The sequence below is a fragment of the Papio anubis genome, chromosome 11, assembly GCF_008728515.1.
Source record: "Papio anubis isolate 15944 chromosome 11, Panubis1.0, whole genome shotgun sequence".
Taxonomy (NCBI): Eukaryota; Metazoa; Chordata; class Mammalia; order Primates; family Cercopithecidae; genus Papio; species Papio anubis.
In genome coordinates, this window is record NC_044986.1 from 67,129,621 (window position 1) to 67,152,033 (window position 22,413).

The window sequence follows — 22,413 nt, forward strand, 5'->3', positions numbered from 1 at the left end:
CCTTTAGCCTCCTGGATCTGGAACAGAAACAGAGAGCAGGCCCTGCGGCCAAGAAAGGGGGCGGAGCAGCCATAGAAAGCGGATTCGGGCCACCACTCAGGGAGCCCAGGCGTCTGAGGGGACAATCGCTCCGTGCGCCAGGAGCCCCTGCTCTGGCTCCGCGTGGCACTTCCGATCCCCGGCCACAGGCAGCTGCACTCCCCAGCCGCGCGCCCCGCCCCCAGGCGCCCGGCGCCCCAGCTCCGACCCGCGCCCGGCCCCGCCCCGCCCGGTGTGCCCACCCCCGGCCCGCCCCGCCGCCCCCTCGCCCGGCTCCCGCGGAGTCCCGGAGCGTCACTGCGCGGGCGGGCTGACCGACCCACCGGCAGTTGGCACCGGGGGCGCTGGCGCGTCAGCGGCTCCGCTCTCCAGCCTGCAGCCTCGCGCTCCCGGAGCCAGCGGTCCAGGCGGCGGAGCCGCGCAGGGGACCCGGAACCGGCGGGAGGGAGGCTGCTAGGCGGGGAGGCGGCAGCGGCGGCGGCGGCGGGAGCCGGCCGGTGCTCCGACAGCCCGGGGCGCACCCTAGCCTCGCCGCCTTCAGCCTGGGACTTCGGGCTTGGGCGCTTGCCCAGCCCGCTTCTCAGCGCGGCCACATGGCTCCACTCCGCGCGCTGCTGTCTTGCCTGCTGCCTTTGCACTGTGCGCTTTGCGCCGCCGCGGGCAGCCGGACCCCAGGTGCGTGCGGGTTGGGCGCGCGGGGGCCCGTGGGGCCCGGGGTGCTCGCGGTCAGGGTGGCCCAAGGTTGCTCCAGTTACCCGGTCAGGGTTCCCGCGGGTGGGAGGCAGTGTGCACACTCTGGGCTGATTTGCTCTCTTTTCTTCCCCTGTGCCACAGCACTGTCCAGTGATTTCTCTCCATTTCTAGCACTAGAAGTAGACAGAGACCCCAGGAGAGAATTTGGGATCATCGAGTCTCTTCTTAGGAGCAGCGTGTCTGTCTCTTTGTCTCTCTGTGTTTCTTCTTTCCCCCCTTTCCCAGTTTGTTTCTCTGTCCTGTGTGTCTTTCTCGTTCAGTGTCTTCTCTGTCTCCAACTTGTGTGAGCATGGGTGCAAGGGGTGTGTGTGTGTGTGTGTGTGTGTGTGTGTGTGTGTGTGACTGTTACATACCCAGAATAAGGCTAACAGGTGATTGCCTCCTACTGCAGAGCGTACAGGGCAGTCATGCTCCTGCACAGAAACACACATCCTTCCACTGCCCCCAACCTAGCATTGTCAAACGTTGCGGACACAGGCCTCTTGCCTACAGACCAGATACACTCCACTCCTGCCCTGCAGCATGGGGTACCCTCCTGGTGGCTCTGAACATGGGGAGGAGTCTCTGGTCATTTCCAGGCAGGGTGCCTCCTTTTCTGTGAGCCTTGTTTGTGTGCCAGAGTGGGTCCCCTCTTGCAGCAGTCTTGGGGGTCCTCTGCTATAATGGGGATGAAACTAGAACTGTGGGCATGGGGAATTTTCGGGAAACACCACTTTCTATGTTTTATCAGTGACGTGAACTGGGGAGACGAGAGGTAGAGCTGTGTGGAAATGAAAATTCCTCCCAAACTCGCATTCATGAATCACCAGGCCTGGAAGCCAGGGAGCTGTCATTCCTGCCCAGCCTGGCTGGGCTCAAGGAGAGCTGTGTGAGGATGGGCCTGCTGGCATGTGGCCTGGAGCATGGGGCCATGACCTCACAGTTAATTCAGCCCAAGTGGGCAGGTCATCCCCTGTATATCCTTTTATTTTTGAAGATCTATATTTATCCAGTTTGGGGCTCGGCCATACAGAAATCTCAGCGGCCCCTGTCCTGCTTTAAAAAGTTTTCTTTCTAACCTTGGAAAAATAGAGAACTGGGCATTCCCTCCCTCCCCTCTGCAGCCCCACCTTCTCCTTGACACGCGCCCACGGTCCCCTGGGTTTCTAGGTGTGTTTGTTTTGCCAGCTGCGTTCTTGGAAGCTTGGGGAGGAGGGCCCTACCCCAGCCTGGGGTGGTGACTTCAGCACGCTGCGGAGTTTGGGCAGATCTGCCCTTCCCTTTATTTGCCCTGTTGGCTTTTGGGGAATTTTAGTCCTTTTCTGGGCAGAGCCCAAGGTTGGAAGTCTTGTCGCTAGTGACCAGGCTCTGTCTGGTATCATTTGCTTTCTTCTGCTAAGTTTAAAAAGGACCTGGGGGCTACAGGGAGTGATATTTGCACAAAGTACCTGCACATCCTTCATCCAAGTGTAGGAATCCTGGAGCTCAGGAAGCAATGGATGGAAAATGGGTGAACTCGGGCTAACGGGGCCATCTAAGGGTGACACTCAGGGTTCCTATCCCTCCCTGCCCTAGTGGGATTTCCGACTTCTCCTTACCTCTGCACTGACTGCATTGAAGTGACTCTTTGTTTATCTCCGACAGAGCTGCACCTCTCTGGAAAGCTCAGTGACTATGGTGTGACAGTGCCCTGCAGCACAGACTTTCGGGGACGCTTCCTCTCCCACGTGGTGTCTGGCCCAGCAGCAGCCTCTGCAGAGAGCATGGTAGTGGACACGCCACCCACACTACCACGACACTCCAGTCACCTCCGGGTGGCTCGCAGCCCTCTGCACCCAGGAGGGACCCTGTGGCATGGCAGGGCGGGGCGCCACTCCCTCTACTTCAATGTCACTGTTTTCGGGAAGGAACTGCACCTGCGCCTGTGGCCCAATCGGAGGTTGATAGTGCCAGGAGCTTCAGTGGAGTGGCAGGAGGATTTTCGGGAGCTGTTCCGGCAGCCCTTACGGCAGGAGTGTGTGTACACTGGAGGTGTCACTGGAATGCCTGGGGCAGCTGTTGCCATCAGCAACTGTGACGGATTGGTAAGGGATGAGACTTTCATTAAGTTGCATCCTCCCCCTCCCGTGCCCCGCTCACGTGGTTTTGAGATTGCTATGGGCATGTTTTGCAGTCTGGGCCAAGGCAGGGGTGGTGCTGCCTTCCTGAGGGAGTGCCGCCTGCCCCCACGGGCCACTAGGTTCACGCTCTGCCAGGTGTGAAGTGGCCGAGTTGGGATGGTGCCTTTATCATGCCCACCCCGTGGCTTTTTCTCCCGTCACCCTCCATGGACCCCCCTGGATCACAAGCTGTCTGGCTGGTATCTCTGAGTGTAGAGAAACACCGGGGTGAGGAAGCCAGGCTCTGGAGTCTGACTGCTGGGGTTGGAATTGTGGCTGAGCCGCTGCCTAGCTGTGAGGATTTGGATGAGTTCACCTCTCTGTGGTTCTTTCCCTTGTTTATTTTGCACACATTTACTGTTCTAGGTGCTGGGGGTACAGTGGTGCCTGAGGCAGATGTGGCTTCTGCTCTCCTGGAGCTGACCTGCGGGTGTTAAGGATGTGGCCCGCCTAACTGGGCGGTGCACTGGGGGCTGCCCCTGCCTGGCTCATGGTGCGGGCACAGTTAGTGGCTGCTATTATGTCCTATAACATTGTGATGTCATGTCCTTCCTCTTCTCCTCCCTGTCTCTCCTCCCAGAGCCAGCCTGCTCTTTCCTGGCTGCTCTGCGCGGCCCCTCTCCTAGGACCCTCACTGCTTCCACACTGCTTCCCAGAGTCTGGGGCGCCTCTGCTGGTTGGCTCCACATTGCAAACCAGAAAGCCATGGGGGCGAGCTGTCTTTCTTGCCCCCACTTGGGGCTGGCTCTCGTTCCCCTCGCTGCTCCTCCTCAGTGTGCAGGCCCTTGTGAGCTGGCACAGCAGCCCCAGGGTCCTGTTCGGCGGCTCTTCCCTGCCCCAGAGACACCAGATGTGAGCTGATGGGTCCCAGGAAGAGGCCTGCTTGCTCCTCTGCCCTCCAGCTTTGAGACCGGGAACATTTGAGATGGGGAGGGCTTGTGGGTTCCTTCCTCACTGACAGGGCGGGGAGCATTTGTCACCATCGTCCCATGTGTAGGAGAAGTCTTACCTGCTGATTTCGTGGCTGCCTCTGTCTAAACCAGCGCTTTCCACCTTTTATCATGATGTACCCCTAAATGTTTTAGACATTTCCCCCCTAATCATCAGTCCACCTCAGGATGAGGTGGGTATTTTTTGTTGTTGTCGTTTGTTTGTTTTGTTTTTTTAGAGGTGGATTTTCACTATGTTGCCCAGGCTGTAGTGCAGTGGCTATTCACAGGCACAAACACAAGGTACTGCAGACTTGAACTCCCGGCCTCCAGCCATCCTCCTGCCTCTGCATCCCAGGAGCTGGGGCTATAGGTGCATGTCACTGTGCCTGGCTTTCCTCACTCAATTTTAATACCACAGATATACTGAAGATCTGTTTATACACTGTATATCTATCTGGGCTTTATATGTTTTTACCTTCCCCAGAATCAATTTTCACCCCATTGAAGGTGATAGGGCCCTCATGGAGAGGGCTTATCTACATGGTAGTTGGTTTCATAGTTGAGCATGCGGTAGAATCACCTGAGCACCTTGTCAGGGGTGCAGAATCTGCCTCTCGGGGGAGGGACCAGGATCTGATCGACACCAAACTCTGCAGGTGAACTGATGCAAAAGTTCCTGAGAGCGGGCTTTGAGAAAGCAGATTGTCAGGGCAGCTGGGGGAGCCTAAGGCCTTGTCAGGTGTCTGGGCTAAGCCTCCGCTGCCAGCCCACTTTGGCTCTGTGGCTCTGTGCCACAGGGGCCCTTGGCCACTCCGCTGGCTAGAGCTATGCCATGGCCACAAGTTTTGGTTGAGAATCTCAAGTGACGTCAGAAATCATCCAGGGATACAGTATCCATGCAGATAGAGAGACAGAAAGTGCTGGTGCAAGCCAGCAGCTGAACTGAATTAGATGGTGAATTCCTTCTAAAGTCATCACACAGGTAGGCCGTAAGCTCCTCAGGGACAGGGCTAGGGCTCCTGCTTCTCTGACTGCCCCCCTGAAGTGAGGCACAGAGGAGATGCTTAATATATGCTGAGAACCTAAACTAAGGATGACCGTCACTGACAACAAGTAACTCCCCACCCCCTTTGCATCCTGAAAACCTCCCTTGTCATTGAACCAGCTCAGCAGCCTGTTGACAAGTAGTGACTGACCGCTAGGTGCCACAGGGATCGGGGCCATGAAGGGCCCTGAGCTAGCACTCCTGAAGCACGAGCACATGGCTCCATGGTGTAGCGTATATGGTGACAAGTCATCATGCTCTGGTTTTGGGGGCTGGCAGATGGTGGAGGTGGGGCTGGCTGTTCAGTGGGGCTGGGGCTGGACATTCCTCAGAGGGTGTTGCTGATTTTCGGTGGCCTCTGAGTAAATGTTCTCCTTAGCAGTGTGACCTTGGGCAAGTCACCCCCCATTTCTTAGCTTTACTCTTCTCATTTGTCCAAAGAGGGGCTATGCTTGATGTTCCCTGGAAGATGGGAATCGATTCTGTGTGGCATTTGCTGAAGCGGGTTCGGGTCTCAGAGGCTGTCCAGGTACAGGCTTCGGGAGGCTTGCTCTGTAGCTGGTACAGAACTGAGGCTCCAGGAATTGACTTTCCTGGGTCCCCCGCCCCTTGGTGAGGGGCAGAAATGGACTTTACTGGGCTGAGCTTCAGGCTGGATCACAACATGTACCCTGGCTGTTTCCAGAGGCCAGTCCTCCAGTCCAGTATCTGGACGCCTCCCCCTCCAGGCCCTGGGAGTGGTACTCCCTGACTGCCTTCCACTGGGGCTGCCAGCACAGAGGTCACCCCAGGCTGGGATTCCTTGACTTTCCGCCCACTCCAGGAAACTGCTTTGTGTCCCATGACAGCAAGGGGCTGTGTCCCAGTGACCCAGCTGAGCTCACCTTTGGACTCAAAGGCCATGGTGTAGCATTTCTGATAAGATTGAAGGCTCAAGCCTGTAATCCCAGCACTTTGGGAGGCCGAGACGGGCGGATCACGAGGTCAGGAGATCGAGACCATCCTGGCTAACACGATGAAACCCCGTCTCTACTAAAAAATACAAAAAAAGAAAAAAAAACTAGCCGGGTGAGGTGGCGGGCGCCTGTAGTCCCAGCTACTCGGGAGGCTGAGGCAGGAGAATGGCGTAAACCCGGGAGGCGGAGCTTGCAGTGAGCTGAGGTCCGGCCACTGCACTCCAGCTCCGGCGACAGAGCGAGACTCCGTCTCAAAAAAAAAAAAAAAAAAAAGATTGAACTCTGCATCTGTACATGGTCTCTGGATTTTAATCCCATATTCTCTAACATCTCAAATGCCAAAGTCATTCATTTCAAAAAATATGTACTGAGTGCTGACCATGGACAAGGTCCACAGGGAGATCATAAAAAAAGAAAGTGACACAGATGATGACAGCAACAGTAACCAGTCCTTCCTGTGGCCCAGACACAGCATGCATGTGTGTATGTGCTTTTATTAACTCCATCCATTTGTAGATGAGGAAACTGAGTCATAGGCGGAGATACGAAGAACAGATAGCTTCCATTAGCACAGGACTTTATCGTTTACAAAACTCTTTCGCTTCCTTCAATCTTGTGAAGTATGTTTGCAGATATTGTTATTACTCCTGCTTTGCAAAGAGTCAGGTCCCTGTCCTCGAGGAACTTGGGTGCCATGCAGGGGGAAACCTACCAGTAGTTTCAACATTCACCTGGTTTTCTAGAACACAGTGGGGATGGGTGCTCAGTAAATGAGAGTGATTGTTTTCTTTAATGTCAGAGAAGGTGACATTTGAACTGGGCTTTGAAGGATGAGTAGAAGTTTGCTGGGGCCAGAGGGTGGGGAGGGCCCCCTGGGCAGGGGGAAGAGCTTGAGCAGGCTAGCGATGGTTGGACAGAGGAAGGAGCACCATGTCAGGTGGGGCTGGGGAGTGGACACTAGAAGACACACTGGGCAGGGGGGCTTGGTCTCACCTTGAAGGAAGGGTAGGATGGAAGAGGGGGTGTGGGGCAGGGATGCGGCAGCTTGCTCTCTTGAAGAGGCTGGGCTGGGAGTTGAGAGATGTGGCTATGTGTTTCTGAGCAAGCTGGCCCCTTCTCTGGGCCTCAGTTGCCACCTTGGTGCATTAAGGAAGCTGGAATGAGTAAGCTCAGACCCATTCCAGCTCTGGCATTGGTGTTTTGTGGCGTAGGGCTGACCTTGCTGGAGTTTGGAACCAGGACTCAGGCCCCTGTAAACCTGTAGTTGACGGCTCCCTCCTGCATTGTGGTTAATTCATGCCTAACAGTGGGGTATGGGATACTTCATCTTACTTCCCACCCACTGTTCTGGAGGGCCTTCTGTGTGTCCTAGCTGTGGGAGGGGAAGGAGAAAGATTTAGGAATGAAAAAGCAGGGCCCTTGCCCTGGAGGAGTTCGTAGGCTGATGGGGACCCAGATATAAAAGCAAACTTGAGAATCTGGTGAGAGGCAGCAGGAGAAGGACCCGTTTAGTTTGGTTAGGGCACCTAGGAAGGCTCCCCGGAGGAGGTAGCAATTGCTCAAGACTGTTCAGACATTGTAAACATGAAAGATAGTGCCAGGCTCCTGACCGGCAGAAAGAATGACCCAGCCAGTCCTGAGGATATTCAGGGGCAGGAAATAAGGGATGTGGGGGCGGGGCCTGGTCCTGCCTGCAAAGTGCTTCCTCTGGGGTTGAGTGCAGCGAGCTTGGGATGTTGTTAGACTTGAGAGTCCCAGACTGGGAATGTGTCCAGGTATCAGCAGTGACCTGATGGGCCACTCTTCAGAGCCACTAACACTCTGCACCTGGGAGGAACATGGGGTGGGGACCAGTTCTTTGTGGATCCTGGAGAAATTGTGGCGTGCAAGGATGGGGTCGGCAGAGTGGGGTCCCTGCTTCTAAGCGGAGCTGCATGCTCACTCTGCCCATCTAGAATCCAGGCCACCAGCCTCCTGAAGGGTTGCTTCTCCTACGGCCCTCTCTGCCTCCCTAGGTCCTGGGGCCTGATGCCCTGTGACGGGGTGATGGGGGCTTGGCTGCACCGTGTTTCCCCCTTTGCCTTCAGTGCCTCTGTGAGTCAGGGCCTGGCGCGGAAGCAGCCACACGTGTAAGATTTGTCACCATCTGGTTCTGTTTTCCACTCTCTGCAGATCTTGCATTTTTGATGGGTTATACGGAGTAGACCCTGGCAGACGGCTTTGGGAGGGATGGGGGAGGCTGCATCCCAGCCCAGCTGCTCACCACTGAAAACGTCACAGAAGCTCTTTGAGCACCTCCCTTTTGTCTTTAAAATGGGACTACAGTGTAATGTAGGGTGGGGCTGGGGGAGTTGAGAACTTCAGGGTAAGGGGCCTCTTTATGGGAGGCTGAAAATATTTCAAAATGATGGCAGTGGTTACACAATTCTGTGAATATACTAAAAACAATTACAATATGCACTTTAAGTGGGTGAATTATATGGTATGTTATATCTCAATAAACCTATTACTGGCTGGGTGCGGTGGCTCATGACTGTAATCCCAGCACTTTGGGAGGCTGAGGCGGGTGGATCACCTGAGGTCGGGAGTTTGAGACCAGCCTGGCCAACATGGAGAAACCCCGCCTCCACTAAAAATACAAAATTAGCCGGGTGTGGTGGGGATGTCTGTAACCCCAGCTACTCAGGAGGCTGAGGCGGGAGAATTGCTTGAGGCGGAGGTTGCAGTGAGCCAAGATTGCGCCATTGCACTCCAGCCTGGGCAACAAGAGTGAAACTCTGTCTCAAAAAATAAATAAATAAATAAATAAAATAAAATAAAATAAATAAACCTGTTACTAAAAGCACCTGGCCTATGGAAGGGCCCCATGAAAGGTGATGTTCGTAATTCCAAGGAAATAGTCTAGGTTGGGGGAAAGAGCAGGATGTGCTCACTACAGCTCAGACAGCTGTGAGACCTTGAGCGAGCGTCTTCATCTCGCTGTGCTTAAACTCCTCATCTGTAGGAAGGGCAGAGGAACAGCTGTCTATAGGGTTGTTCAGAGGACTAAATGAGATAACGCAAAGTGCAGGACGTGGTTTATGGCAGGGCCTTAAAAAAAGGATAAAAGTCTGCAACCTCCGCCTCCTGGGTTCAAGTGATTCTCCTGTCTCAGCCTCCTGAGCAGTTGGGACTACAGGCATGCACCACCGTGCCCAGCTAATTTTTTTATTTTTAGTACAGTCACAGTTTCACCATGTTGGCCCCACTGGTCTCAAAATCCTGACCTCAGCCTCGGCTGATCCACCTGCCTTGGCCTCCCAAAGTGCTGGGATTACAGGCGTGAGCCACCGCACCTGGCCAATCATGATTACTTTGTAACAGTAACTATTAATAATGATAAATATTACAAATACCATCAGAGTCCCTTTACTGCAATGATATATAGATCACTGGTGTTATCCCCTTGGCCAGGTCCTGGGGATGCGGGGATGAAACTCAGCCCTCTGCCCCTGTACTCCAGGAGCCCACGGTTTAAAGGGGAGGCTGAACTGCGCAGTAGACAGTAAAAAGCAACACAGACCATACTAAGCTTCGGTGATTTGTGGGAATACAGGGAAGCATAGTGCATACCAGGGGTGGCTTGGAGGTGAGTACTGAGAAGGTAGGGTGCTCAGGAAAGGCTTCCGGGGTAGGGGACATTTGGGCTGGGTTTTAAAGGATCAGTAGGAGTTTTCAAAGCCACGGAGTGAGAACTGTAGTCATTCTGGAGGGAAGGAAATCCTGTGTCTCTGCAGGATTCAGGAAATGGCAGGTCATTTCAGACCTCCATGGGAGATGGGGAGTGGTGAAAATGTAATTGGAAAATGTCAACCTCACCATGGAGCTTGGCCTTTTTCCTGCCATCATGGGGAGCCATGGAGGTTTGTAAACAGGAGTCACATCAGTGTTTGAGAAAGCCACTCATCCTTCCAGCTCGATGCTGGTGCACAGCAGACTTGTCTGTGGCTTTCTGGTCTCCTGTGCCAAACAGCTGTCCTTGCCCCGGGGGCTGCTCTTGACTGGCTGGATGAGTGAGTAGGCGTCCTGGGGGCGCCTTGGGAAGCCACAGTCGCCTCCACATTCCAGCTTGTTTTGGAGGTGTGGAGTGTGGAGGCTTGGAGTCTCACTGTGACCGACCCCCTCCCAGACACCCAGCAGGCTTGTCCCCTTACATCTTGACCTGCAGGCCTCCTGCCCTCACACGTGTGTGCCTAAAGACCCTGGGAGGGGCAGGGGGCACCAGAGCATTGTGTCTGATCCCACGTTGGTGCAGGCCTTGCTGCCTTGCTGACCTGCCTCTCTAGCCTTATGGGCTCCAGCTTACAGACTACTGTCTCCACCCCTGCCCTGCCCAGGCTGGCCTGCTCTTGCCTCACTTTTCAGCCCCCTGCCTTTGCTGTGCTGTTCACACCTTCCCTGTCCCCTCACTTGATGTATCGCCCATTTCAACTACCAGTTCCTAGAAATCAGAAACTGTGTTAAATGTGTGCATTTCCTGGAGCATTGAGCATAAGGCTGGGCCCCTGGGTTGGAGGGGCAGGAGGTGGAAATTTCAGATGCACCAGGAGTAAGTAGGTAACAGAAGAAAGAGAAGAGGACCAGGTAGTCATAGGAATGGTGGGATTATGGCAAACGGGAGAGGAGCTGCCCACTCCTGTGCCACTCTGATATTGTAAGAGTTTTGAGTATTTTAGGAGAAATGGGAAATATGGATTTTTAGGTTAACTTTACTTTTTAATAAGTGTTCTAATTCTTAAGCCATTGTATGAACCAAACCCAGCAAGGCGGTTAGCTGGAGGCCTTGGGTTGCTTGTGAGCTCAGCAGCACGTGCTGGGGTGAGTGTGACCCTGGAACCAGACCGCCTGGACTGAAATCTCAGCTCTGCCTGTTACATGCCGTGACCCTGGGCAGTTAGCTCACCTCTGTGTGGTTCGGTTTTCTCATCTGTAAAGTGGGGATCATAATAGTAATCACTTCATAGAGTTGTCATGTGTGTAAAGGACATAGTGCAGTCCCCCGTACACTCAGCTGTTGCTATTACATGGTGTGGATTACTGGTTGGTTGAGTCTACCAGGTCTGAGGGAATGGCAGCAGGAAAGAAGAAGTCAAGAGCACCCCATTTACCATCCTGCCGAACACAGTGAAACCCCGTCTCTACTAAAAATACAAAAACATTAGCCGGGCATGGTAGCAGGTGCCTTTAGTCCCAGCTCTCGGGAGGCTGAGGTAGGAGAATGGTGTGAACCCAGGAGGCAGAGCTTGCAATGAGCCAAGATCAGGCCACTGCACTCCAGCCTGGGCGACAGAGCGAGACTCCATCTCCAAAAAAAAAAAAAGAAAAAAAAAGAGCATCCCGTTTTCTGGCTTCCACTCCCAGAGGTGTCTCTGAGTTTTCAGTGGGGCACACACTGAAGTGGGGGGCTGGTCCTGGCCTCAAGCCTGTTAGTTTTCTCAGGGTGCACCTTGCTTCTCCCTCAGTTTGCTGCTGGCCCTGAACATTTCCACTTGTAGTTCCCAGAGGCGCAGGGCAGGGTGTGGTCACCTGTGTGTCCTCGTGACCCAGCACCGGGTCTGCTGGACAACCGTCTGGGTGAGGAGGCATAAACTCCTGTTTTTGTGTTTTTAACCCCAGTTAGATGAGGGGACAGCATCTGTCATCCTCTCCGTGGCTGTCTGGCCATCTGCTCCTAGGCCAGAGGTGGTGACCGCTGAGGCACGCACACTGCCATTTGCCCTCCTGTGCCCTGGCAGGCCCTGCAGGCCTGCTATGGCACGCTGTCCCCGGGCCTCAGACCCCCCTGCACGTGTTCACGCAGTCACTCTCCGCAGTCACTCTCCGCGGGCCTCAGATCCGTCTGCACGTGCTCATGCAGTCACTTTCCTCAGGCCTCAGATCCCCCTGCACGTGCTCACGCAGTCACTCTCCATGGTCACTCTCCGCAGGCCTCAGATCCCCCTGCACGTGCTCACGCAGTCACTCTCCGTGGGCCTACCGGGCGTGCAGGGGAAACCCATTTACCTCCCCGCCCTCAGCACTGCCTTCGTGAGCAAGTCTCTGTCTTCAGGGTGCACACCCTCTCTGAGAGTGCGAGCTGGTTTCTCATGTTTGCCACTTAGATAACCCAGTTTACTGGGAAATACTGGTTACCTCTTGGCAATTTGTGTTTGCAGCACACAAAACAAGAAAGGGACTCTTTGGAGAGAAAGGGGGCTTTTCCTGACCCGCCTGCCAGGGTGACTGTGGGTCTTCAGTGTGGAGAGAGGAAGTCACTGCTTCCTGATGGTGGCAATGTGAGGGCCTGGAGGACACAGAAGGACTGTGGTATGCATGGGAGTGTCTTGACCCCAGCCAAATCTCAGGAGGCGGGCAGCACAGGCTCTCCTGGGGAAAGAGGCAGGGTGGGGAAACTGAGTAACTATCAGTTCTCATTCTTGTGTAACAAACCAGTCTAAAACTTGGAACTGAAAACAACATTATGTCCTTCCTCATAACTCTGTGGGTGGGCTGGGAGGTTCCTCCCCTGCCTGCTCCCAGCCCTGTTCACTTGGCTGTGCTCCGCTGAAGGGTGAGCTGGGCTGGAAGGCCCAAGCTGGCTTCTTTTACATGACCAACATAGTGCTGGCTGTTGGCCGGGTGGCCTCAGTTCTCTCTGTGGTCAGTCATCCTCCAGTAGGCAGTCTCAGGGTAGCATTCCAAGAGGGGGAAGGTGGAAGCTGGAAAACCCCTTGAGGCCTAGCCTTGGGAGTTGCATGTATTAGTTCATTCTTGCGCTGCTATAAAGAAATAACGGGCTGGGCGCGGTGGCTCACGCCTGTAATCCCAGCACTTTGGGAGTCCGAGGCGGGTGGATCACGAGGTCAGGAGATCGAGACCATCCTGGCTAACACAGTGAAACCCCGTCTCTACTAAAAATACAAAAAATTAGCTGGGCATGGTGGCGGGCACCTGTAGTCTCAGCTGCTCGGGAGGCTGAGGCAGGAGAATGGTGTGAACCTGGGAGGCGGAGCTTGCAGTGAGCCGAGATCTCACCACTGCACTCCAGCCTGGGCGACAAAGCGAGACTCCGTCTCAAAAAAAAAAAAAAAAAAAAAGAAGTAACTGGGGCTGGGTAATTTAGAAAGAAAAAAGGTTTAATCAGCTCACAGTTCTGCAGGTTGTACAGGAAGCGTAGCGGCTTCCGCTTCTGAGGAGGCCTCAGGAAGCTTCTAATCACAGCAGAAGGCAAAGGGGAGCGAAGTATCTCACATGGTGGGAGGAAGACAGAAAGGAGGGGGATGCTACACACTTTTAAACAACCAGATCTCACTCACTGTCACAGTAACAGCCAAGAAGATGGTGCTAAACCATTCATGGGAAACTGCCTCTGTGATTCAGTCACCCCCTAGCAGGCCCCACCTCCAACATTAGGGATTACAATTTGAAATGAGATTTGGTGGGGACACAGATCCAAACCATATCGTGGCACAAGGTCACTTCTGCACATTCTGCTGGTCAGTGCAAGCCATAAAGCTGGACAAAATTTTCCAAGAGTGGGGAAATGGACTCTTCCATTTGAGGGAAGGAGTGGTAAAGTCTCATTGTAAAAAGACTGTGTACAGAAACAAGAGGACTGAATGCAGCCATCTTTGCAAACATTCTTCCACATTGCTCCTAGGCAAGTGATCTGACATCTCTAAGCCTCGGTTTATGTATCTGTAAAGTGGGTGTCCCTACCTCATAGTTTTGCGGGTTAGAAATTATGCACTTAAAGTGCTGCCACAGTGCCTGGAACAATAAAAGTTAGCATTTCTTCTTCTTATTGCTGATGTCTTAGGATAAATAAGGAAACTGAGGCAGGATCCACAGCAGGTGTGTCTCTAGCTCTCTGGGCGCCCATGCCAGGGCTCTTCCCCCTGCTTTCCAGAGGCCCCCTCCTGTCTGGGCTGCTGTCTGTCTGAGTGGAGGCCCAGGGCCTGGGTCCTGGGTCCTGGGTGGTTTTCCAGTCCTCCAGCCAGTCTGATCTTGCAGTTTTACCTCCCTTGTCTCCTCATGACCATGCCTCACTGTCTGCCTTGGATTAATAACTTATTTATGATATGGAATAAAAGCCAGACATCACCTCACTGCGGCTCCTCCAGAGCAGAGCTGGCCTCCCATTCCAGCAAGGGCTGGTTTTATTTTTCTTCCTCTGTGTCTTCAGGCACTGGCTGGGGGGAAGGCAGCTGGGGGCTGTTCAGCAGGCTGGTGAGAGTGATGGCTGTGCTTGCCTCTGCATCTGCCTCCCAGCCCCAGGGTGGTACAGGCCCAGGGTGGGCTCTCAGTGAGGGTCCAGGAGATTCCACATTCCCAGGCACTGCAATGGAAAGTTCCCAAACCATCCACCAGGCCCAGCATTCCATTTTCAGCATGTGGGTCTTGCCCTGCTTTCAAAGCCCTAAAAACAACAACAGTGATAATATTTACCTGCTGCTTCATCCTTAGCAACACTAAGGAGGTCCCTGTCAACATAAGCTCAGGCGCTTGCAGATACCCTTGTGTTATGAAAACCTACATGGATCCCAGCTCAGCGTAATTTCCACCATTCACCCTGACTTTGGCCTGAGTTGGAGACAGCTGTGGCTGGAAGAGGCTTTGGGGGCTTCTAGCTCCCTCTTCATTTTCCAGCAGAGAAAGCTGAGGCTCAAGTTGGGGAGGAGATCCAGGGTCATGGAGTAGCAGGTGAGTGTCAGGTGTCAGGGCGCACAAGGACCAAGGTTCCTTCCTCCCAGGCAATGTTCCTCCCGCAGTTCCAGGCAGCCTCTCCTGTCAGTGGAAAGACCAAGTGTATGTGAACAGAGCCTCAAGGTCGTAAACTGTGTGCTGTTCCCTGATACGATAGCTGTGGCAACAGCTTCAGCATGATGAATGCTAAAAGTGATTGGTCTAATGGTGGTGGGGGGTGAAGGGGCCGGGGGTACTGCGTAGAGGTGTTTATGAGGCTCCCACTGTGACGGGGAGGGCTGCTCAACTTCTCATGTCATTGTCTTCCCTGAAACTGGGAGGCCAACTAAGAAAAACAGATGTCAATGGCCCAGTTAGTGGGATTTGATGCTCGAATGGAACCTTCTGGTGTTTCTCAGACTCAAGCCACCAGTGCTGCTGTTTTATCCATTTTCAACATATTGGAGGGGGAGAGGACTGCTGTTATGTACACATTACTCGTCATGGAACATTTAAAAACCCTGCAGTCTAATTTTCTTCTGCTTTCAGTAACACGGCTGATGGGGCAGTAGAACAGGCCCCTTTTTAGAGAACTGTCTGGAGGTGAGATCGTTTGTTAGGACCAGGTTGGTCTGAATGCAAACTCTGTTCCCAACGGGTGGCTGAAGGCCTTTGTCAGCCTTTGCTTTTAAGCCAGCCACATATTTACACCTTTGGTCTGTCCAGAAACAGCCTGTCACTTTCCCCTCCAAGCCACACTCACCCCCTAGGCAGAGGTTCACATCCACCCCTCAAGGCTGGCAGGGGTCCACACTCAGAGTTAGCTCCTCCAGTCCGAAGAGGCCTGTGTTCCACAGCCTGGCCAACTGCTGGCCTGGGTGCATCGTGCCTTTGAGATGTTGTCACTTCATAATTCATAGTCCCTGCATAGGGAGATGCTAGGTAAAATATGCCGTCCCCTAATCCACGGCCACAATTTTGGGGAGGTGGACCTCTCACAAGGGTGGTATGCCCAAGGGAGTTTGTTTTAAGGCCTGACCCAAAGGATGCTTGTTTAGCATGGTTTCATTCCAGAGTCAGCTGCACAGCATCAACCGGTTCATCCCCCTGAAGCTCATGTCTGGAAGAGGGAAAGAGATACTGGGACAGGGACAGAGCACCTGCCAAGAGCCGCTGCCACGGAGCACAGAGGAGGGAGCAGTGATGGGGTGGCCTTTGAGCTGAGTGAAAGGGGCATTCCCAGTGGGGTGGCACAGCAGGGGTGAAGGCACGGAGGCCCGTGGGAACCGTGGCTCTGGTACAGAACCGGTCCTGTGTGGCTCCAGTGTGGGGATTTTTGTTGCTGGTAATTCTAAAAGGGAAACAAACACAGCATAATAAGAATAACCACCACTGGGGCGGTGTGAGCCACCTCCTGTCTCTCCCAGATGATGGCATTCGCTTCCCTGCACTCCCTTGCCCCTGCAGTCTGTTCGCCAACAGCGGCCCGGGCACTCCTGTTACAATCCGAGTCCTCCGTGGTTCGCGGCACTCCTCAGGGAGAAGCCAACCAGTCCCCGGGCCGCCATTGCTCCTCCTCACTGCCCTCCCTGAAGGGAACATTCCTCCCCAGGGACTGCCAGGGCCTGCCCCTCAGACCCCTCAGGCTTTCACTCAAACGTCACCTTCGGACGTCCTCCCTGGCAACCGTATTCACAGTTTCAAGCTCCAATCCTTTCTCTTCTCCATGGCTCCTTCCACTTGGTATGTCACATATTTCTAGTTATTTATCGCCTGTCTCCACCCTGCTATAGAACGTTAGCTCCATGCAAAGAGGAATTTTTGTCTGTATCCCCAGCACCTAGATCAGGGGCTTCTCAGTCACCATCTGATGAATGAATGAGTGAATATGTGCTATTGCAGGCAATGGTTTAGGAGAAGCAAGTTACAGAGACATAGGTGAACATGCGAAGGGAGGGGGTCTGGAGAGGGGGTCTGGTGGCTGCAGTGTGGGCATTTGTGCTGCTAGTGCCTGGCAGGTGAACTGTCAGAGTGGGGCCAAATCTGGAACCTGTGCTAGTGGTGCTGGTCCCTGGGCAGGGTTAAGTACAGGACCGTACCACCTGTCTGGGGTCTTCTGGCCAATTGTGCTTCATCTGCTCCTTCCACCCTTTGCAGAGGAGACTGGCCAGTGATACCTGGAGGATCATTGTGTCATTAGGAGTCACTCGTGGGGCTAGAGCTAGCCTGGCATTCTCCTGTGCTCACCTACATTCCGGAGGGAACCTGTCTCTCGGCCACTGCCAAGCCCCTCATCAGTGGCTCATTACAGACCAGGCTGAGTATCAGATGCAGTGATAAACATTTATGTGCATGGTCTCACGTGGCAGACATGGTTTAAAACTAGTCAGCGACGCCCTGGGCCAGGCTGCTGTAGGGTTCATTCAGAGGGGAGGCCTCGCTGGGACAGTGACCTGTCGGGCCCTCTCTTGGGCCTGCTTTCCACTGCCAAGGGTGTAGCACCTTTCCTGGTGCTGCTCACCATCAGTTGGTGTGCGTCTGAGCAGCAGGGTTCAAACTGTAAGGCCTCCACGCAGGGTGCTGTTCCTCCACTCAGGGCCTGGCAGCCACACCGCCTGCTGGCACTTGAGGGCTGCTTCCTGTCTCCTCATCCCGGAGCCATGGCTGCTGCCAGCACTCAGGGCCAAGCAGTGGCCAGGCAGAGCTCCTTTGCCGAGCTTGGTGGGCTATGGTGGTGACAGAGAGGGGAGCCTCAGAGCCGTGTGGCTCCTGGGCACTGGGGAATGGAATCTGAGGGTGGCTGCCGGCCTGGCAAGGTCTACTCTGAGTCTGGATGGGCTCCAGAGTGAGGGGTTTGCAGCAGAAGGCAGTCTCTGAGCACCTACAGGTCCTGCCTCTGGGCCAGGACATCTGCCGGTTGGCAAGGGAAGAGGAGTAGAAATAAAAAGTGACCACTCCTCCTTTAAGAACTTCAAGCTTTTGGTCGGGCACGGTGGCTCACGCCTGTAATCCTAGCACTTTGGGAGGCCAAGGTGGGCGGATCCCTTGAGGTCAGGAGTTCAGTTGGTCATGGCCAACATGGTGAAACCCCGCGTCTGCTAAAAATACAAAAAATTAGCTGGGTGTGGATGCGCGCCTGTAGTCCCAGCTACTCGGGAAACTGAGGTGGGAGAGTCGCTTGAACCTGGGAGGCAGAGGTTTCAGTGAGCAGAGATCGTGCCACTGCACTCCAGTCTGGGGACAGAATGAGACCCTGTTAAAACAAAAACAAAAACAAAAACAAAAAACAGAACTTCAAGGTTTTGATGATCTGAGCAACTCTGTTCTCCAAGGTGCCAGAGGACAGAGCTAGTCATCACCTTCATCATCAACATCAGCACAGAGGGACTACTAATAATTGTCCTCACTCTCTGCACTGTGGACCCCCAGCTTGGATGGCTGTGACGGCATTGACTGGTCCTTGGCCACTCAGCAGGTCACAGCTGCTCCCTCTACCTCCCAGGCTTCCCCTACCCTGGATCACTTGTAATCTAGATGGCCCTTGGTCGTGAAGTAAGAGGTGTGCAGTAACCCAGCCCGCTGGACTCCCCCGGCCCCTTCTCGGGGAGCGTACTTATTGTATGCTCGTTTCTTCTCTTACTAGCCCATTTCCGGTGTTATGATGAACACACCTGTGCTGCTCTTGCTCTCTTTATGAAACACGCATGACCACTTAAATGTCCCTTTTCTTTTCTTTTTTTTTTTTTTTTTTGGTGAGGTCTGGCTCTGTCGCCCAGGCTGGAGTGCAGTGGGCGATCTCGGCTCACTGCAAGCTCCGCCTCCCGGGTTCCGCCATTCTCCTGCCTCAGCCTCCCGAGTAGCTGGGACTACAGGCGCCGCCCTGCGCCCGGCTAATTTTTTGTATTTTTTAGTAGAGAGGCGGGGTTTCACTGTGTTAGCCAGGATGGTCTCGATCTCCTGACCTCATGATCCGCCCGTCTCGGCCTCCCAAAGTGCTGGGATTACAGGCTTGAGCCACCGCGCCCGGCCTTAAATGTCCCTTTTCATGCCATTCCACTATTTGGAAGCCTCCAGGGTTTGGATGAGTGTTTCTCAGCCCTGGATGCATGTCTGAATACCCAGCAGCTTCCAGAATGCACTGACTCCTAAGCCCCACTCATCGAGTGTTGATTTCATTGGCCTGGGAGGTCACTGTAGTTTTGTAAATTCCCCCAGGTGATTTTAATGACTGTCTAGGGTTAAGAACGGCTGCTGTTGTCTCCTGGAAAGCCTACTGTGTGTCAGGTCAGTAGCTGGGGTCAGGTCTTTCAGGACCAGAAGAGTCAGGCGGAGGAGGGAAGGAAAGGAAAAGACCATTACGTGCTGTGAACCCGGCTCCAGGAGGGCCATTTCCCATGCCTTATTTCATCTTCCCGTCCACTGTTCGGTTTCAGATGTGGAATCTGAGGCTGAGAGAGGGCTGGTGCCGCTCAGCTGGGAAGGACCCTGCTGGGATGGAACCCCAGGTGTTTCCCTCCGCAGCGAAGCCTCTACACTACTTTGGAGGGAAGTTGAATGACAGAAAAGGAGGGATACATTATGTTTGTTTCCCTTTTTGTAAACTTTGTTTAGGGAATGGGAGTTGATTCTGTGTTCATGTGGTAGGCACACACTCGGTGCAGAATAGGTGTGCCTTTTGAGATAAGGACATCATAGGAAAGTCAGAAAATGCCTGAAAGTTTAAAGGGAAAGAAATTGCCTACCATCTCATTGCCTAGAGACAACTCCCTAACAGCTGGGTATGTTTCTGCCCAACCTTTTGTCTGCAGGTCTTCTTTTTCACCTCTAACATCATCCTCTACCAGTTCCTTTTTGGGGGGTAAGGACTTTTCCCCTTAGGACGTTCACCACTGGTATTCTTTTTTTTCTTGAGGACTTCTTTCCACTTACAGGCAGGAGATCTGGCCATGTGTGGTAGTTCATTTTTATGTTGCTATAAGGAAATATCTGGGGCTGGGCAATTTATAAAGAAGAATTTTAGTTGGCTCATGATTCTGCAGGCTGTACAAGCATGGCTCCAGCACCTGCTTCTGGTGAGAGCCTCAGGAAGTTTGCAGTCATGGTGGGAAGGAAGAGGAGCTGGCATGCCACATGGTGACATCGAAAGCAAAATAGATGGGGGAGGTGCCACATACTTTACGCAACTAGATCTCGTGTGAACTGAACGAGAACTCACCACCAAAGAGATGGTGCTAAACCATTCATGAGGGATCTGCCCCCATGGTCCAATCACCTCCCACCAGGCCCCACCTCTAACACTGGAAATCACATTTCAACATGAGATTTGGAGGGGATAAACATCCAAACTGTATCAGCATGTCAAAGCCAGGCCATAGCAGAGCCAGGAGCTACATACAAACCCTCCTGTGGTTCCAGAATGTCACCCCCAGCACTGATCCTGTGGGTTCCCTTCCTGAGCCACCGGGGCTTCCAGGCATATTTCAAAGTGACAGTGGTGATCATGAGAATCATGGCCGCAGATGCAAACACTAACATGGCCCTCGTGGCATGCTTGGGACCATCCTAGGTGCCTTAGGTATATTGCTTTCTCAGAACAGCCCTACAAGATGGTTGTGGTTATAATCCTGAAGCACAAGGATGTTAAGTAAGTGTCCCAGCATTACATGATCTGAGAGTGGTAGAGCCAGCATTTGAACTCAGGAACTCTCTGGCTCTAGGATCTCTGCATTTACCCACCACATTGCTTCTCCCCTGAGAAAGACTTTTGCTGCAAATGCACTGGGCTCAGCAAGACCTCAGTAGCCTTTCACCCAGCATCTCCCAGGGTGTGGGACCTGCAGAGGTCATGACCTTGGGAACTGTGGCCATGTGGTCATCCCAGATAACTATCTCCAGCTGGCGGAGGCTCGCTGCTTCCTGGTGTTTCTTTGAGCCTTTGGCTTGTTGTCGCAGCGCTGATGCTGCTGGTATGGGGTGCTGTGCAGATGTACGTGGCAGAGCGTGCCAGTTGTGGACAAGCCTGGCAGCTTTCAGCCCCATCCTCCAAGAGCTCCTTCTTCCTGCCTGTCCCCAAGGCTGCAGCTCAGTCTGAATCAGCTTTCAGACTTTCTTTGGCTTGGGCCGAGGACTTGGCAGCCCTAGCCTCCAGCAGAGCTCCTGTGGCTTGAGGCTTCCACATCAGGTTTGAATTAGATGAAATCTCAGCGTCGGCAGGCTTTCATCCCAGCCTCGCTGACTCCCGCTTCCGTGGTAGCAGGCAGTCTGCGTGCCACATGCGTGTCGTCTCTGCATGAATGTCTGCTGGAGCGTTTGTCGTCTGTGTGAGTCACCCCTTTGTGTGTCCTCTCTGTGCCTGTGTATTATCTCTGTGCATGTTTCTCGCCTCCGTTCATGCATGTTATCTTTTTAATTAATAGCTTTATTGAGATATAATTCACATACCATGCAATTCACCCATTTAAAATATGCAATTCAGTGGTTTTAAAAATTATATTCACAGATATCTGCAATCATCACTGCAGTCAACTGTAGACCATTTTCATCACCTAACAAAGAGACTATGTGGCCTTTAGCTATTCACTCCCAATCCAACATTACCCCAGCCGCTGGCAGTGACGAGTCTACTTTCTATCTCTGCAAATCTGCCTATTCTATTTGTATGAAGACACTTCATACAAACAGAATCATGTAATATGTGACCTTTTGCATCTGGCTTCTTTCTACTTGGCATATTTTCAAGGTTCATCCATCTTGTAGCATATATCAGTACCTCATTCCTTTCTATGGCAAAATAACATTTCATTGTATGGCTATATATATATACATATATAGTGTGTCCATTTATCCATTGACGGGCATTTGACTTGTTTCCATCTTTTGACTACTAGGAATAATGCTATGAACAACTTTTTTTTGCGTGGGCATGTGTTTTATTTCTCTTGGGTGCTTACACTTTGGAAGTGGAATAGCTGGATCATGTGGTAATGCTGTTTAATCACTGGAGGAGTATTGCCAGACTGTTTTCAAAGTGGCTGTGCTATTTTACATTCCCACCAATGTATGAGGGTTCCAGTTTCTCCACATCCTTGCCAACACTGGTTATCTGACTTTCTGATTCAAGCCATCCTATTTCTTTGTGGTTTGGATTTGCCTTTCCCTGATGACTGATGATATGGAACATCTTTTCATGTGCTTACTGCTGTTTGTAGATCTTTCTTGGAGAAATGTCTGTTCAGATAGATCCTTTTCCCACTTTAGAACTGGGTTGTCTTTTAGTGATTGTGTTGTGAGAGTTCTTTACATATTCCAGATACAAGTCCCTTATCAGGCGAGGAGAGGCCGGTCTCTCATGTCTTTTTGCACCCCAACCTCACCCCCATCAAGTTCAGCAAGCAGTATGTGCTTCATAAACACTTAAGGACATGTTGAGGGAGGAAGAGATCTGGGTCACTCTGAAGAGTCCCTGCAGGAGCCGTGGTTCCAGGGTGTGGGGGTGTGAGGGGTGGGGCTGCCTCTCCTACCTGCCATGAATCAGAGACAACAGCCCCGGATGACCCGTTAGAGGTTCTGGCCACTGCAGGTTATGTAGGGCGTTGCTTTCAGCTGAACTGACTGATGAACCTGCCAGGGTTGGGGGACTTGAAAAGACCTAGATCACTGAGCCTGTCCCTCCTCCTTGATTTTGGGGTAGAGCAACTGGGAAAAAGGCAGTGTCATTTACTGAGATGGGGAAGACAAGGGGAGGAGTGGGTCTGGAAGTCAAACTTAGAGTTCTGCTCCAAAGTTTGAGATGCCCAGTGGAGATCCAGTCTCTATCAAGGAGGCTGTTGGATAATCATAAAGGAATT

At 53.0% G+C, this 22,413-nt stretch overlaps 1 protein-coding gene across 3 annotated transcripts in view; it reads left to right on the top strand.

Moving 5' to 3' along the window:
• The first annotated feature begins 335 nt into the window (after window positions 1–335).
• The window catches only part of ADAMTS14 (ADAM metallopeptidase with thrombospondin type 1 motif 14), a 107,493-nt gene continuing 85,415 nt past the window's right edge, over window positions 336–22,413 (top strand). For 2 of the 3 annotated variants that reach the window (XM_009214757.4, XM_003903821.5), the window contains exons 1-2: window positions 336–714; window positions 2,416–2,855. In XM_009214757.4, coding sequence (XP_009213021.2) covers window positions 633–714; window positions 2,416–2,855 — 522 coding nt within the window. In that variant the 5' untranslated portion in view covers window positions 336–632. The remainder of the gene's footprint in view (window positions 715–2,415; window positions 2,856–22,413) is intronic. The other variant, XR_004176969.1, reaches the window with a different exon arrangement.